The 15,254-nt window shown below is 35.9% G+C and overlaps 1 protein-coding gene across 2 annotated transcripts in view; it reads left to right on the top strand.

Moving 5' to 3' along the window:
- LOC110828210 (limbic system-associated membrane protein) overlaps window positions 1–15,175 on the top strand; it is an 83,713-nt gene extending 68,538 nt beyond the window's left edge. Inside the window, exons 5-6 of one of the 2 annotated variants that reach the window (XM_022060706.2) lie at window positions 1,042–1,332; window positions 11,413–15,175. In XM_022060706.2, the coding sequence (XP_021916398.1) occupies window positions 1,042–1,332; window positions 11,413–11,576 (455 nt within the window). In that variant the 3' untranslated portion in view covers window positions 11,577–15,175. Of the gene's footprint in view, window positions 1–1,041; window positions 1,333–1,429; window positions 1,510–11,412 lie in introns of those variants that run through there. The other variant, XM_087344192.1, reaches the window with a different exon arrangement.
- The last annotated feature ends 79 nt before the right edge of the window (window positions 15,176–15,254 follow it).

Genomic DNA, 15,254 nt, shown 5'->3' with positions numbered 1-15,254 from the left:
TATCAATTTGATAACGTTGTTTTAGAAAAATTAAATGAAAAAAAACTTAATACTTTCTTCAATCTAAACATTTCTTACCCAAAAATTGTCCCCAAGGGGTAGAATATGAAATCTAATCCACCTCTTTTAGAAAACTAAGTTCGATTTGAACGATTACGTCAAATATCTGTTATACTGGATTAACACAAAAGAAAATCATGTTCAACTCACAAATTCTGATGCAGACGTTTAAGACTATTAAATATAATCCCCTCAATTAGTTTCAGAAATAAAACAAAGACGGACTGGATACATAGACGAACATACGAAGTCATCCCTATCATGCGTTAATTTCAAACACTTTGTGCTAACAACGCATATATAACTTACTACTCCTGTAAAGAAAATTGTTTCAAGAATTGGATCCAATGAACTTTCAACGGAACCGAACTATTTCAAAGGATGAAACACAGTTTTTGTTACTAAGACTCGAGGAAAAGAAGTTTACGTTCAAGAGTCGATGTTTCTTTACCTAGTTTCAACCACAACTGGAATAAAAATAAGAAGTGTCGACATATTTCTTAGCACATTTTGAAATACATAAAATAATTTGCGAAGTATACAGCGTGGTTCCTTCCTGCTTCTGCCCTTAGTGGTTTCCTGGATGAAAAGTGTTTTTGAACAGTAACGAGTAAGGAAATCGACAGAATTTTTTTTTCAAAATGTATATACATTCTACTTTCCGCTGTATTTTAAGTAAGCAAACTTTGTACGAAAATGTTTCCTCTATTGTAGTAATTCTTAAGCCAAATGTACAAGCACAACTTCTGAATAGATATTCCAACACCCAGGGTTACATTAAAGGCAAAGTCTCGTAAGAGATTAAGGGAATGAAGTGCCCAAAAAAGAGTTAAAAGTAAACTTCACTTTGAAAACCACTAGTTTAATATATATTTAAGTCTCCCGTACTTGATACATTCATGATGACTTTTTTGGGAAGTTACATATTTCAATAGTTCGCACTCATAAGTTTTACGTAAATTACAACTCTGACTGTTTCAGAAGCTAGAGCCGAAATATCTGGTCCTGCGGAAAAATACTTGAAGCTCGGCAGCACGCTAAGCCTACAGTGCACTCTGGTGTCCAGCACAGAACCTCCCGTTTACGTGTTCTGGTATCACAACAACCGGATGATAAATTATGACGGAGACCGTGGTGTGAACGTCACAACTGACCGTCCTGCTAAAACCAGCACCTTGCTTATAAACAGCGCCTCACCAGAGCATTCGGGGAATTACTCGTGCGTACCAAGCAATGCCCAGCCCGCAAGCACGTACGTCCACATATTAAACGGTAAGAACACCGCTGGATGTTACCTGTATAAAACGGAACCGGGCTAAGCGGAAACATCACAAGTTAAACATTTCTTGTATTATTTATTACATTTCAGGTAACACACTGGCGCGAAGACTATGGAACTACTTAAAACAAAAAAGAAAAACTTTTTTTCCCCCTAAGTTGTGAAGCCAAGTAGCCTTACAGCTACCACTGTAATGACCTTGAACCTCATTAAATATAAATTGTACTTCACGTGTGATTTTCTAATAGTCCTTAAGGTTAAAAATCTTTTTCTATGTTACTGTTTTCTACAAATACACCTCAAATGAATTACTGGATCGACTATTTTAGACAAATTCGAGCAGTAATTTAAGCCCAATTGTTTACATACAAAAGACCGCTTCGAATACAAAACAAAATCTACGTTACAACGTTTTCAATTAATTCTATTCCAGAGAATAAAATGTCAGACAGCGTAGGACGACAAAACCAGATTAAGTTCTCTTGTAGTGAATAGGAACTTCATTAGAAGACAGGAAGGAGGAGTTTGCTGCCACATGGAGAGACCGCAATTATCTGTTCCCGTGAATCCTTCCAGCTTAGCCCAATTCCATGAAAAGAGTTTACGAGGTGTACGAGCCGGTAGAGAGTTTTCAGATAACAACGCTACAAGAGAGACTAAGAAAATTATCTCATGACGAAAAAACCAAATGTCAAGAACGTAACACGTATGCGGAAGCCGAGAAATGGAAACATAAACTTTTGTTGTAAGGTCAGAAGAGAAGTCACCGGTGTGGAGGCCAAGGCGAGATGAGATGATAATATTAAAATTAACCTTAACTGAAAAAAGTGTTTGGGAATGTGGACTGCTTTCATTAGGTTCAGGACAGGGACCCCTGGTCTGTTATTTTGAAGACGACAGTGAGCCTTAGGGTCCCATGAAAGGTGGGGAATTTACGAGGGTGAGTCAAATGAAAACCGTAAAACTGAGATAAAAATTCGAAATATCGCGCCATTGTCCTATAAGTTGGCAGACATGTTACCAATGCTATAAAGAGTATCCTATAGGTGGTAGTATAATGCAGACAAACATATCGCCATCACAGTGCCAATTTGAAAATGGCTGCTCCACTAGTTACGTGCACGAAAGAAGAACAACGTTCTGTAATTCGTTTTTTAATCAGTGAAGAATCTTGAAGAATCATCTTCGACCTGCAGTCAGATCAAAGCGACGTGGACTTTTGACTAGAGGTGTCCTTGACATGACAATGCTCGGCCCCATACTGCCCGTGCAACAGTTGCAACAATCCAAGACTAATATTAATATTTCAAATACCAAATTCCGTTAAAATCCATCCAGAGTTTCTGTTGTTGTTTTTGTGGACGGACAGACTGTTACTTGGCGAAGTAATAGGTGCACTTTTAAAACTATTGAGAAAGCGCCTACACACTTGTTCAATCCGCCATACTCACTAGACCTAGCCCCAAGTGATTACCACATGTTTGGGCCACTCAAAGAGGCGATGGGAGGAAAGAAGTTCCGTTCTGACGAAGAGATACAGCAGGCGGTGCATGAGTGGTTGCGCAGACAACCACAAGAATTTTTTTCTAGAGGAATCCATACACTTCGTAAACGCTGGAGGGCCTGTATTGAACGAAACAGAGACTATGTAGAAAAATGATATAGTTGTGTACCGCTTTCACTCAATAAATTAAATTTTAAAAAAAAATTACGGTTTTCATTTGACTCACCCTCGTATTTACATGCTGAATGTACTATCACATTCTCTAGAAAGACTGAGCTCGTTGGGATTAGTTATGCCAGCGTTTTTCTGGCCATATATTGTGGGTCTCTTTTCACTATGTAGGGCTAACCTAAAAACGTACTTTGTTACGAAATATTTAAAATCGCCTCGGACCTGGACTGATTCTTGACAATGGCAATGTAATTGGATGCATCTAGCTCACGATGGAGCCAGTGGTGGGCTTTTGTGAATACGGTGATGATCCTTCCGGTTACAAAAAGTAAATTGGAATTCTTTAGTATGCCGAATACAAATCGAATATTCAAGAAATATAATGCACCACAGTGTGATCGTTTTCCTGGAGGAATCTGGGGCAACCACAAAATATTTGAATAGTAGGTAACATAGCCGAGATTCAAGCCTTGAGTCTCCAGAACAGGTGTAATTAGCACAAGAGGTCGCCACTCAACAGAGACGGTGGTTCCTGTAATGGAATTTTTAATAAACAACTTTTAAGAAACTAGATAAAATCTAACTTCAACTTTACAAATAAGGGTTTGAGTTTATGACCGATTGACCCAAACTAAGAATTCTTTTAGCAGTATTTGGTGTAAACTCTTGTCACTCGAAATTCATATAACAGTTTCAAGATCGAAACATACGTGGACAGATATGTGGGGAAAAATACAACCTCTTAATCATACACTCATTTTACAAAACCTTGTTTAAATAACGCAGGAAAATTCCAGCATTGTGTTTCTCATTTATAGTCCCCAAAATATAAAGTAAATGTAGCATAGCAATGTTGGAGACTCATTAATTACAGGTTATCGTTAAATATGTGTGGTTTGTAAACAATTCCCTAATGATATCTCATTATAGTAGTAATTACATTGTGTGCGCACTTTTATCGTATACTGTAATAATCATCGCATTTTAAAAGAGAAATGGCTTTGGAAACAGAATAGCTGAATTGCATTTTATATATCGCATGTTGCGTGACAGAATCATATTTAATTATAGGCATAAACATCAGCGAAATTATCCTGTAATACTGATTAGTCTTTCTGTGGATTCGTGCGTTTATGGAAATTGTGGTGCGGATAGGTTTGTAAATATTACCCCAGAGGCATGAAAATACATAAAAATTGAACGGTTTATAAAACGAACAATGATATCATATTAATTTCGACGTGCGGTAGCTTAATTTATTTCAAAAAACCATTCTTATTAAATCTGAAATGGTGTAAAAAAATGTATTATAATTTAAATACAATGTAGTTTATGTACGTTCTCATGCACAGTTCTTTCAGGTCCTGAAATTAGAACTCTAAACATTTTTGATATTTTATGAACATATTAAGAAAAATAACTTCTTATTTCATGCTCTGTGCCCTCAGGTAAATACCTATGTCGGTTTTCGTGCGATGTGCCCCTTACCACTCTACAATATTAACCGGAATTGGAAAATTTCAAGAAATACTTGTAATATTTCAAATACCAAATTCCGTTAAAATCCATCCAGAGTTTCTCTTGTTGATTTTGTGGACGGACAGACTGTTACTTGGCGAAATAATAGGTGCACTTTTAAAACTGCTGAGAAAGCGCCTACACACTTGTTCAATTTCCGAGTCTACCAAGAACCATAGTATACGATGATATGGAAAAGAATTAGACATGTTACCTGCATGACATAAGCAGACAGAACGCATTACAAAAAGCCTCTATCGATTTGTAAATGAGTCTTTAATGCAGTCATATTAGGCATTCGATAGAACAAAAAAGAAACTTCTTTGAGCTGTAGTTTTCCTTTTCTAACTTGACAAGTATCTCTGTTTCCCATTTCCAATACCTTACATTTTCCAACTCTCTTCTATGACTTGTTGGAAAGTTACCCCTGATAATACGCCACCCACAATGCCTGAGGAGGAAATGGAACAACGATTTAAGCGCACGTGACAGAGTTACGTAATAAGGACTATCAATATGAAATGCCACATTCTGGTAAATGCCTTCCAAACGGAGAGATTCCAAAGGGGGATGTTTTTCATTCCATTGGCACGACATTACCTGTAGACCGTGTATGATTTATGGACGAAAAGTGTAAATGGTTTGACATATCTTATGAAGTTCTCTCGCCTTTCACAGCTTCCTTTGGTATATATTATTGAAGAGAAACATTTCCTGCTGCTCTGTTCAGAGGACACGACGCGATGGTATATTAAGTGTCAGGACAAAGTACCTTCACGTCTCAGAAATGTCAATTATCGTCCTAATATTCTCTGCCTGAAAACGTGTCAACTTATTTGCTTCCTACAGGTTCGTCACTGTTACTCGCTGACTACAAGCGAAAGGAACCGACGTAGGAATGTTATTGACGATCTGATATAAAATAGAAAAAAAATGTTAAGATACTTTTAAATAAGACTTTTAATCTACATTTCTTATTTTACGAGAAAAATAAATTGTGTGGGACATTTAGAACGCATGGCTGCAGATTAGAAATGCATGCAAAGAGTTAGATAAAATTTTGAAAGCAACAGGAAACTTGTGGCACTTCTCGAAACATTTTATGAAGGTTCGTCTTTGTACACACTACATTTCCCACGCGCACTTAATGTACATATTACTTACACTCGGTCCACACTGGAAAATTTATGATTTTCTAAGGGTGTGTGACCACGATTGGTTAAACTATCAAACGTAACTAAAAAAAATTACGAACGTATGATGAGCGTATAGCAACTCACCACCAGCACGCCTATTTTACGTTCAATATTTTTAAATTGTACCACCTTTCTAAAGACTGTCAAGATTTCTACATGTTTTATATAATTATAATTAATCTTTCAAAAACAAGACGTACGTCAGGAAATGGTTGTGTGACTTGTAGATCGCCCTGCATGAAACTGGAATTAATCAATACACTGGACATTCACAGAATATGTTATATTTTGGACGTGTATTACCATAAGTTTTAAGGTTGAAATAAAGTGGCTTATAACAAAGTCAAATGGCGGAATTTTATCATCACAGTCATCAACTTTCGTAAAAGAATATAATTTCTGGTCAGCTGAATATATGTCACTTGGGGACGAAGTATTCTGTACTACAAAATATTAAAGAAAAAACAGATTACACAATCAGTAACAACAGAACACATTGTTAGATTTTTGAGAATTGCTCCAAAAAACACGTTAATAAACAGGTCTGCCCCTTGTGCCCAATATTTTATAGCCTACGTTTATGAGTGTATGTTTTTAAATGTTATGCGTATGTAGGAAACATTAAAAAATTAAACTGTTTACCAAAATTATAGAGCCTAAAACCCTTCATAAGATACACATAACTGCTATTGCTCGCTAATCCCCAATTTTACTTTTAAAAATGTGATTATTGCTGTATAATGTACCCTATGTGTGAACAAAAATCAACATCATAAGCCAGAGGAAAACAAACAAAGTTATAAGAGTTGCCAAAATATTACATCAAATATACATCCATTGTTATTTGATTAATTTTACACTTCAAAAATGTTTCGTAGATTCGTTTTAATCATAATATTATTCCACGCATTTAATTATCTACTATTATCTAACAGATGAAGCAAATAAAAATATTTGGAGGCAATAAACTGCTAATTTGTACTTGTGCAACCTGACGCGTGGAAAATGGCATAAAATTGTTATCAACAACGACACAAACACCCTCGCCTAAGTGATCCATAATAAAGTTACGCACTTCTTGAAACAACGAGGCAAACTGGGATATGATGCAATCCGGATTATGTAATTTGCACCTAATTACTCTACAGTTTCCCGATCCTTTTAAACAAATATCAGCTTTATCTCATCATCAGTAAGGTACTGCCTTGTACGTTGCATAAAATCACTCAGAATTAATTCAATTTCAGCATCAGCTCTCAATATCGACAAAAGAATGGTATTTTGTATTGTAACGTCATGCAGACTTGTTGGTACATTCCAGCGTTTTATTGAAACAGATTGTCTCCTTCTTCAGTGTTGAATTGAGTATTTTTTGGTGGGTGGATAGTTTATTTGAAGTTAGGAGAAAAACTAGGCAAGGGAAATTGACTAACCAAAGTCAAGGAATGTGGAGAATATGATCCGGCCTAATAGGGAGACCCCAAATAGGACATAAGTGAGGAGGTCTGAGACGGGTGAAAGGAAAAAGAGGCCCTTTAGGGGTCTACAAAGTAGAATCAAGGTGAAATTTATTGCCAAGGGACGGGGGAAAGGCTAAGAGATGGCCCGAGAAATAAACAGACCAGTCGTGAAGGCTGTGGCGGGAGAGGGAGAATGGAGAAAAGCAGGCCTTTAAGGGGAACGGATGGGTGAAATGTAGGAACCTCCGAAGAGGTGACATCTGCCAACAAGTGCACAGGACATTACTACCCTGAGGGTCAACACCGATATCTTAACCTCAAAACTCATACAACACGCAGAATATTCGTTTTCACTCGTCATTTTCTTCGTTAAGAGCCCCGTTATACTATGAAGTCATTACTTAGCTGCTCCATGTACTGATAAACTGTAATAGTACGATTTTTGAAACAGAAATAAGACAAAAAATTAGGGTTTCCATTCTTTCTGTTTTGTGGTATCTCACCATGAACGTTCTTCCAATTACCATAAAATCCACCTTTGGAAGGGTACAGATAAACCAGCACGAATTTTTATAAAACACTCTAAACCGTGGGAAATTCGAAGCGTTGGACGTCAACCAAGGAAGAATAATATATGAGGCCTGGAACCAAATTCCGCGGTATTAAACTTTGGCGCAATTCCTGGCACGGAAGCACGTTAGCTATCTCCCTTCTGCCATGCCTAAAGAGACACTAAATCACTGTTAAAACCGGGAACTGATTGCTGAGAAAGGCCATTTAATGTCACGAGACTCGCTCTGAACACCCCCTGGTTTCCACCCTTCACGTTTCGAGTGAAGTCTTAGACAACGAACATTCGGAAAGGCCAACAATCTAGAACTAAATTCCCAAATTCTGGAAATGTCGCAGTAGTCGGAATGACTGCTACTTCTATTAATTCCCTCTTCTACCCACCCCTCCCCCTAAACTTTAACAGGATTTATCCTGGATTCAAATCCTCGGTTACTGGCTCCGAGTACAGCAAAGTTTGTATCGGAAGAAGTGGCATTCATATTCTTATATCCAAGCTATCCAAGAACGAAATTTAATGAAACATGGTTTAGGATCGACATTCTAAATTTTCATCCCATTTCATCCCACTTTTTAATATGCGCAGAAATTTCCATAACAAATCCATAAATCAGTAGAATTTGAGGTTCTCACGGCAGTAATTACGAAGACAGCCATCTTCTGGGTCGAAGCCCAGCATAGTCTGATAGAAGTTTACCGACGTTTCAGACATCCTTGCTACCTGCACCATACAAGAGCGATAGGCAAGGACCTCTTAAATGTCGTCGGTAAACCGAGAAGATTGCCATCTTCAACGGCATGCATTATTTAATGCCAGTTTTTCTGAATAGTGACTGTGTTCTATGGACACGGCAGACATTTTAAGCAAAGAAATGAAAACACTTGACGCGTGAAGCTTGTTTTAAAAACAGATTTCAATTACCAATTTAAAGCAAAAAAAATGCTTTATGAGACTTCAGGTTTACCGTATAGTGTCGTAGAAAATAATCGACTTTCCACCCTGACAACGTAGGCAGTAAGCACCTCTACAACATCGGACAGATTATACATGGCTACAAGACACATCCCATCATCTTTAAAGCAACGCTATGTTTTTTTGTTTTTTTTTAGAAATCTGGTTGACATACAAAAGGCTCACTTAGAGCAGCATATTCCCGTTCTGAGTTTCTGGTATCGGCTACTATCAGTTAGTGACGAAGTGATGCTCAATGAAATTTGTCACGAGTTAGTGGAACACGTTTAATTGTTCATGTTTCTGCGGAACTACAACGTGGAAAATTACGTAATGACATAATTCGCCGACGAACTGAATATTAAACAGTCACTAGTAACCAGACAGCACGCTATTTCTGTAGGTTTACACGGAATTTCACATTCCAGTACATCGATAAAGGTTGATACGTTGACCTAGTGACATATTCCTTGTAGAGTTATGTCGTCGGTCAATATTTGCCAGATTACACGGTGAAATATCCCAGAGGACCCCTTTATTGTGATGATTTTCTCATTTAACAAACTGTAAGGAAAACGTGGCATTAAAATTAAAAACTTATGATACGTGTATTTTAGTTACGTATCGCTTCTTAATAGACATGACGCATGAGTTAAATAACTGGCCGTGTACGGATTGGACAACACAGTTTCAGTTTCAAGGGTGGGGTAGGGATTTGTCACTTCGCTAACACATTCCGACAGGTTCAGGGTGACATTATCTTTGTATCCTGTGAGTACAGGAAGTAAACCGGACAAAGCACGAAGCTGAACCTTAATTCTATACTGAGGATAACAAGGTATGGAGCTATACATTAGATTACCAATATGTCTCCATGATGTGTTATTTAAACACAAAGTAACTTTTCCTTCACAGTTATTATAAATCTACTGTCATTATTTGTGTATTTTATAACTCAGATTACGTTAATTTAATGCAAATTTTGTTACTACCCTCGTCGAAATGAAATGTTATATTGATAAAATTTCTTAAAATAAAGAATAAAATATTCAGGGAAACAGTGGGGAGTAGAAAATTATAAAAAATCGAAGGGGTTCAAGATAAGAAGATGCTAAAGAAAAGTTTTATAGTGGGCAATATAAATTAAAAATTACATCACACTAAACACCCTATAGCATATAGAATATTGACTTCGATCGTTTTACCTTCAAGACGATTTGTTACATTTATTATAGTTGTTCCGAATCCTGTAGCTTCTCAAGAACTATCTTAAAACTATCTTAATTTAAACTAGACCTTCATGTAAAATAACCCCCGTATTTAAGAAGAACTATCTACATTTAGAAACCAATTATCACGCTGGGACACGCGAATACGTGCTTTCCTGAAAAGCGAACAATTTTATTGGTTAAGGGACCAACTGTTATGTCTGCGACAAAATTAAATTGTGGATCGATGTAAAGTGGGTTAGTTGAAGCGCAAGGTTAAGTCACTTGAAAGTTCGGGCTCTCAGACAGCGAAACTCTTATTAAATTTCCAAATGCGAGCTTTATTTTAATTTTATCCACAATTATTCAAAGCGAATGTTTCTGAGAACAATTACTGTAGAAGTTATTTTAATATTCGACATATGACGTAACAATGGACTGAAGAATTTTCAACTGATGAGAATTTTCCGTCAAGAAATACGGAAAACCTAAATTGTTACTTAACACACATTTTTAATTAAAATCTAACAATGCAGCATAAAAATAAAAATAATTATTTGACTTTACTTAACTATTTTTTGCTGTACATTTAGCTTTATATATTAAACCAGTACATTGTTTTCACAAATAACAGTGTGAAAATTAAAATGAAGCAAATTTACTTTTCACAAAATAACATTGTCTTTTATCCTTCTTTAATCTTATATATAAAGTTGAAATTATGGGTATATTTATTAATTAGGATTTCAGGTTTCTCACGGCGATGAGTTGTAGCCCCGTGTAGTCTGGTAGAAATATTCCTTTTTTTTAGCCCTACAATGTGATTTCCAGTTAAACTAAATTTAAAACTCAGCTATTATGAACAACTGGAGCAATTGCTTAAAGCAGCTAACACTGTTAAACGCTACGGGTTGGATATTAGCCATTTCAGTTTTAACAGCATTCGGTAGCAATATGTGGTTATTGGAATGTTTCGCTTATATTTGTCCGATTCGAACGACTGGCTACTATTGGTGGGCTTAATTTAAACTGATCATGGCTCGTAACAACACTGTCAGAAATATATACTCGTATGTCTCATTATTGCTAGCTTTGAAACTCCAATCAGCTGAAAATCAACACAAACAGCTGTTATCCAACAGCGATTCAGGTATTTAAAAAAATAAAAAAAAGTAAACCGACAGTCTCCTACGTTATAAAAGAACGCCGTATAAATTGCAGAAGTTATGTAGATCGAATTCAATGCCATGATCATAATGAATGCTTTGAAGGTAATTATTTTAAAAGCGACAATCCTTGTCTATTTCAATTACTATCCTTGAATGTGAGGACCATCGCAGAAACCTCATTCAAGATAACCCCTTTGGGATTTGAACCGACAATTTCAAAGTACAATTCTATAGTGTTACCACTGACGTCAGGTTAGTTAAAGATTAAAGCCCTTGTTTCCGGTGTAAGTGTTTAACGAGATGCACGTTTTGTGTCAACTTACAGGCGAGAACCCAGCAGCAATGCAACATGGAGGTCGCGGTCTCTCCTGGTTGCACTGTCCGTCCGCTTGGTTGCTCCTGGCATGTGTCGTGGTTTCCGCTCTCTCTGGACGTCTAACTACGCCACCTCCCGAGAAGATAGCATCTGTGTATGGATACATGGCATAACAAAGCGGATCGGCGCGAAATTGCGGTGAGGTTACATCGTCTGACCAGACCGCCACCTACAGCGGAACAAGACGTGAAACAAAAGTGAAAATTCCTTCGGTATGTGAACACAATTTATTGTACAGCAACACAATTTTGTTTTCCATGTAAATAAAAAAAATCTAAATATGTCATCTCGAGAATTTCAAACAAAATTAACAGTGAATTTTACAACGAAACACTTTAATTCCCATTTAAAAGAATAATTCATAAACACGTCGAACAAGTTAAAATAGACAAATTCCGTTATTCACACCGGTTTCAAAATTCCATATGAAATACCTCAAATTAAATCTATCACGCAAGCCTACCATCATAATAAACATAAATTCCACTGAGAAATGTAATCGCATTTCATGAAGCTAAGAACTTGAAGATGTTTTGACGGGCATATAATTAAGCACATGGGCGAGACAGTAGCAAAGTGACTCATTTCGAGAGTACAATTAATGGAGATATTTCTTTAAATGTTTGTGACAATGGTTGCTTTGGCAAACATGTCTGACGTCCCTTATACGAGGTACACAGCGTTTTGGAGGGTGCTCGATTCACTACCTTAAGCGACTCTGTTGAGCGAATATGACTTGTTATTTATTGCATTTATTTACGGTTTTAGTGACAAGGCAGAATTTAAGGACAAACCTTCTGTATACTAACATATTCTGACAACACCAGAAAATTTGGGAAAAATAAAAAACAAATAGTGTCTGCCAGTATAATAACAAGCAATCACCTGAAGAATGAATCATAGCCCACTCCCGAAACATTTTTAAACATTTATCAACGAGTCGAGATGTTTCAGGTTTTTTTAAAGCAGGGAGAAGAAATGTCTTTGCGAAGAGATAAGTTTGCGTGACACAGGAGCTCAATTGTTACCGTGGTTAGACGTACACAGCACAGTGACAAACCAATGTGCATAATCAATAGACTTTGTAAAACACAATTACGAACTTCACCTCTTGTAATCGCCAATATATAAACCTCGTATGCCAAAACATTTCACGTAGCTAAACTATGAAGTTTAATAACGGAAATGTAATTAAATTAAAAATCCGTGCGTAACATGATTGAATCGCCATTCTGAAACTGTTGTTCAGAAAAAAACAGTTATTTTTTAATCATTTCTACAACAATTTTATGTTTTAAACATTTTATAATGCGATACATAAACTCAGGAAACACATGTCATTGTTTATTTTAGTTGTAATGTTTTAATATGGAATTTATAATTATATAAAATACTTCATTATAATTCCGTTGCATCGTTTTTAATTATACTCCAATCTATAACACAGAAAGGGTTGAAGTAATTAAGTCAGAATTATGCGCTGTCCGTGTCTTCAACGGGTAAATGTCCGACCGTGTTTCTGCTGCATTACAAATTACGCGAAACACAAATCAATATAACTCTAAAAATGAAGTTTCCTCCCATGTGTTTTTGAACTGAACAGACACCAAGGAACTGACTTAAAGTAAGCCGTGATAACTGATTTAAATTTCAGTTTTGTATTGTATAAAACATTATGAGAATAATCTAACTGGATGACAGTGTGTGTTTCAAAACAAAACTCGGCCAAAATTCGAGTGACAGTCAGCATTTACTTACCTGACTCAAAGTGTGAGTACCAGAATATAAACTGCATTGCAAGATAAGATTTTATATCATGAATTTATATATAACATATACAAGATGGCAAATGTCCGCTGTGGATATATAATCATGAACTAGCGTAAAAAGACAAAGGAAGTGATTTTGTGTTATGATTTTTATTCTTGTCACATTTCCCGCCTTCCTCATTTATTCTCGATCCCCTCATGCTCAAATATCCTCTTTAAATATCTTGGTCTACGTCTTTTTTGTGATCTATGTGTCAAAGTGATCTCAAGATAATGGTTTGTTACAACAACACAGTTGTGGTAAGTGTTTAAAACAAGGTTCGTTATTTGCCTTCATAAAGTAATTGAAAAACGTGTCTGGACCTTCGACGGATAATTTCAGTTGACATTAAATTATTGGGTATGTCATTATTTCCTTAATAACAATAAATTAATAGACCTTACTGTTATTATACAAAATGTTTGGGTATTTATTAAGAAAAATCTTAACTGCCATGAATTTGTAGCTCCTTCTTGAATTTGTATCATATTTATGCACATTGTAATTCTATATAATGTTACATTTTTAATAGCCTAATAATTACAGGATGATCTAAAAATTATGAAACCCATTTCTGACACATTTTTTATTCGTAAAAATAAAATACAATGAAATAATAAAACAAAATATGTCATTTTGTATCTTATATGCGTCATGTTTGTGTTTGATTAAATATATTTATTTTGTACAGTCGACCGGAAACGTCGATTTGTTCGACACCGGAAAACCGAGAAATGTGTCCCTGAACTCATGCTAAGAAGTTACGTAAGAACAGGGCGCCAGGCAGTTTTTTTCAATTAAAACTCTTTGCACTAGTGAAAAATACATCTTTCATCCCTGCACTTCGACTATATGAATACAGGTGACAGGCTGGAGAGAGCAGGTTACAACATGACGTGACTAATATGAGCTGTTGTACAGTCAAAGCGATACTGTATCTTAAAAATAAAATTATATTGAATTGTAACGATCGGTGTATATTTTAATATGGATTGCAAAATGTTTTGATCATTCCATATTTTCACTGGTGAAGTGTCTAAATTTCTGAACAGCGATTTTGCGGCCAATAGCTACCCCTTAAGACACAGTGGTAACTTTATATACCAATTTTTTAACATCGACTTACTGTGCATTTTCTTGACAGAATGGACATAAATCCATTCTGCTGATAAAATTCAAGCTTCTAAGAACAAAAACCTACAATTTTATTGAACAGAATAAAACAAGTGACCTTTATAATAGATTACTCTTTTTTATTAAGGTACGAAATCAATTCTGCAATATTGCTTAGATGAGCTTCAAACTTCTTCCAGTGAATAAATGCAAATATTTTTGTATATTAAGTTAAAATGATCTATTCTACTCCATTATACTATTATATTCTATATTATGTTATGCTAACCTGGCCTACATCCTAAACACTAAACCAGCACGTTTATTACAAGTACCTTAATTTATTTGTATTAAACGTGTAACCAAAATGTTGAGTCGTTGAAGGTCTAGACAGTGGGTTCTGCCAGAATAGGAAATAAATACGGAGTTATAATGGCAAATGCGTATAAAGTTACGAGTGTGTGCTAATCCGTGATATTACTGCGTGTGAAGGTCTTGTAGACAGATTATAAAGATGTCGGCCTATATTAGGTCAGCATTTAAGCTAATACTTACTCTATCCGTTGGGCGACAGAGACAGAGACAACATTTGTATACGAAAGTAAATAAACCAAATATTGAACAAATTTGAGTAATTGAGCACAAGGCACGGAGGTTCCACGCAGTGAATTCAGTCTGGGCAAAACCCAATATATAAAAAAATGTGAGTTCTATTGTTGAGAGCGTAAAATTTAAGCAAGAAAAATGTATTATTGTGTATAATAATAAAGTGTCGTATTTTAATAGTAAATCTGCATGTTCTTTCAAAACGTATCCTACCTCTTCTTTTGTGCATTATTTACGTGACACATTATCTGCGTATTGCAAAC

Source organism: Zootermopsis nevadensis, unplaced genomic scaffold, assembly GCF_977971745.1.
Source record: "Zootermopsis nevadensis isolate Lab colony 2312 unplaced genomic scaffold, Znev_1.0 Znev_ptg000007l, whole genome shotgun sequence".
Lineage (NCBI taxonomy): Eukaryota > Metazoa > Arthropoda > Insecta > Blattodea > Termopsidae > Zootermopsis > Zootermopsis nevadensis.
Note: the sequence above shows the minus strand (reverse complement) of the source record. Positions and strands in the feature narration are given on the sequence as shown.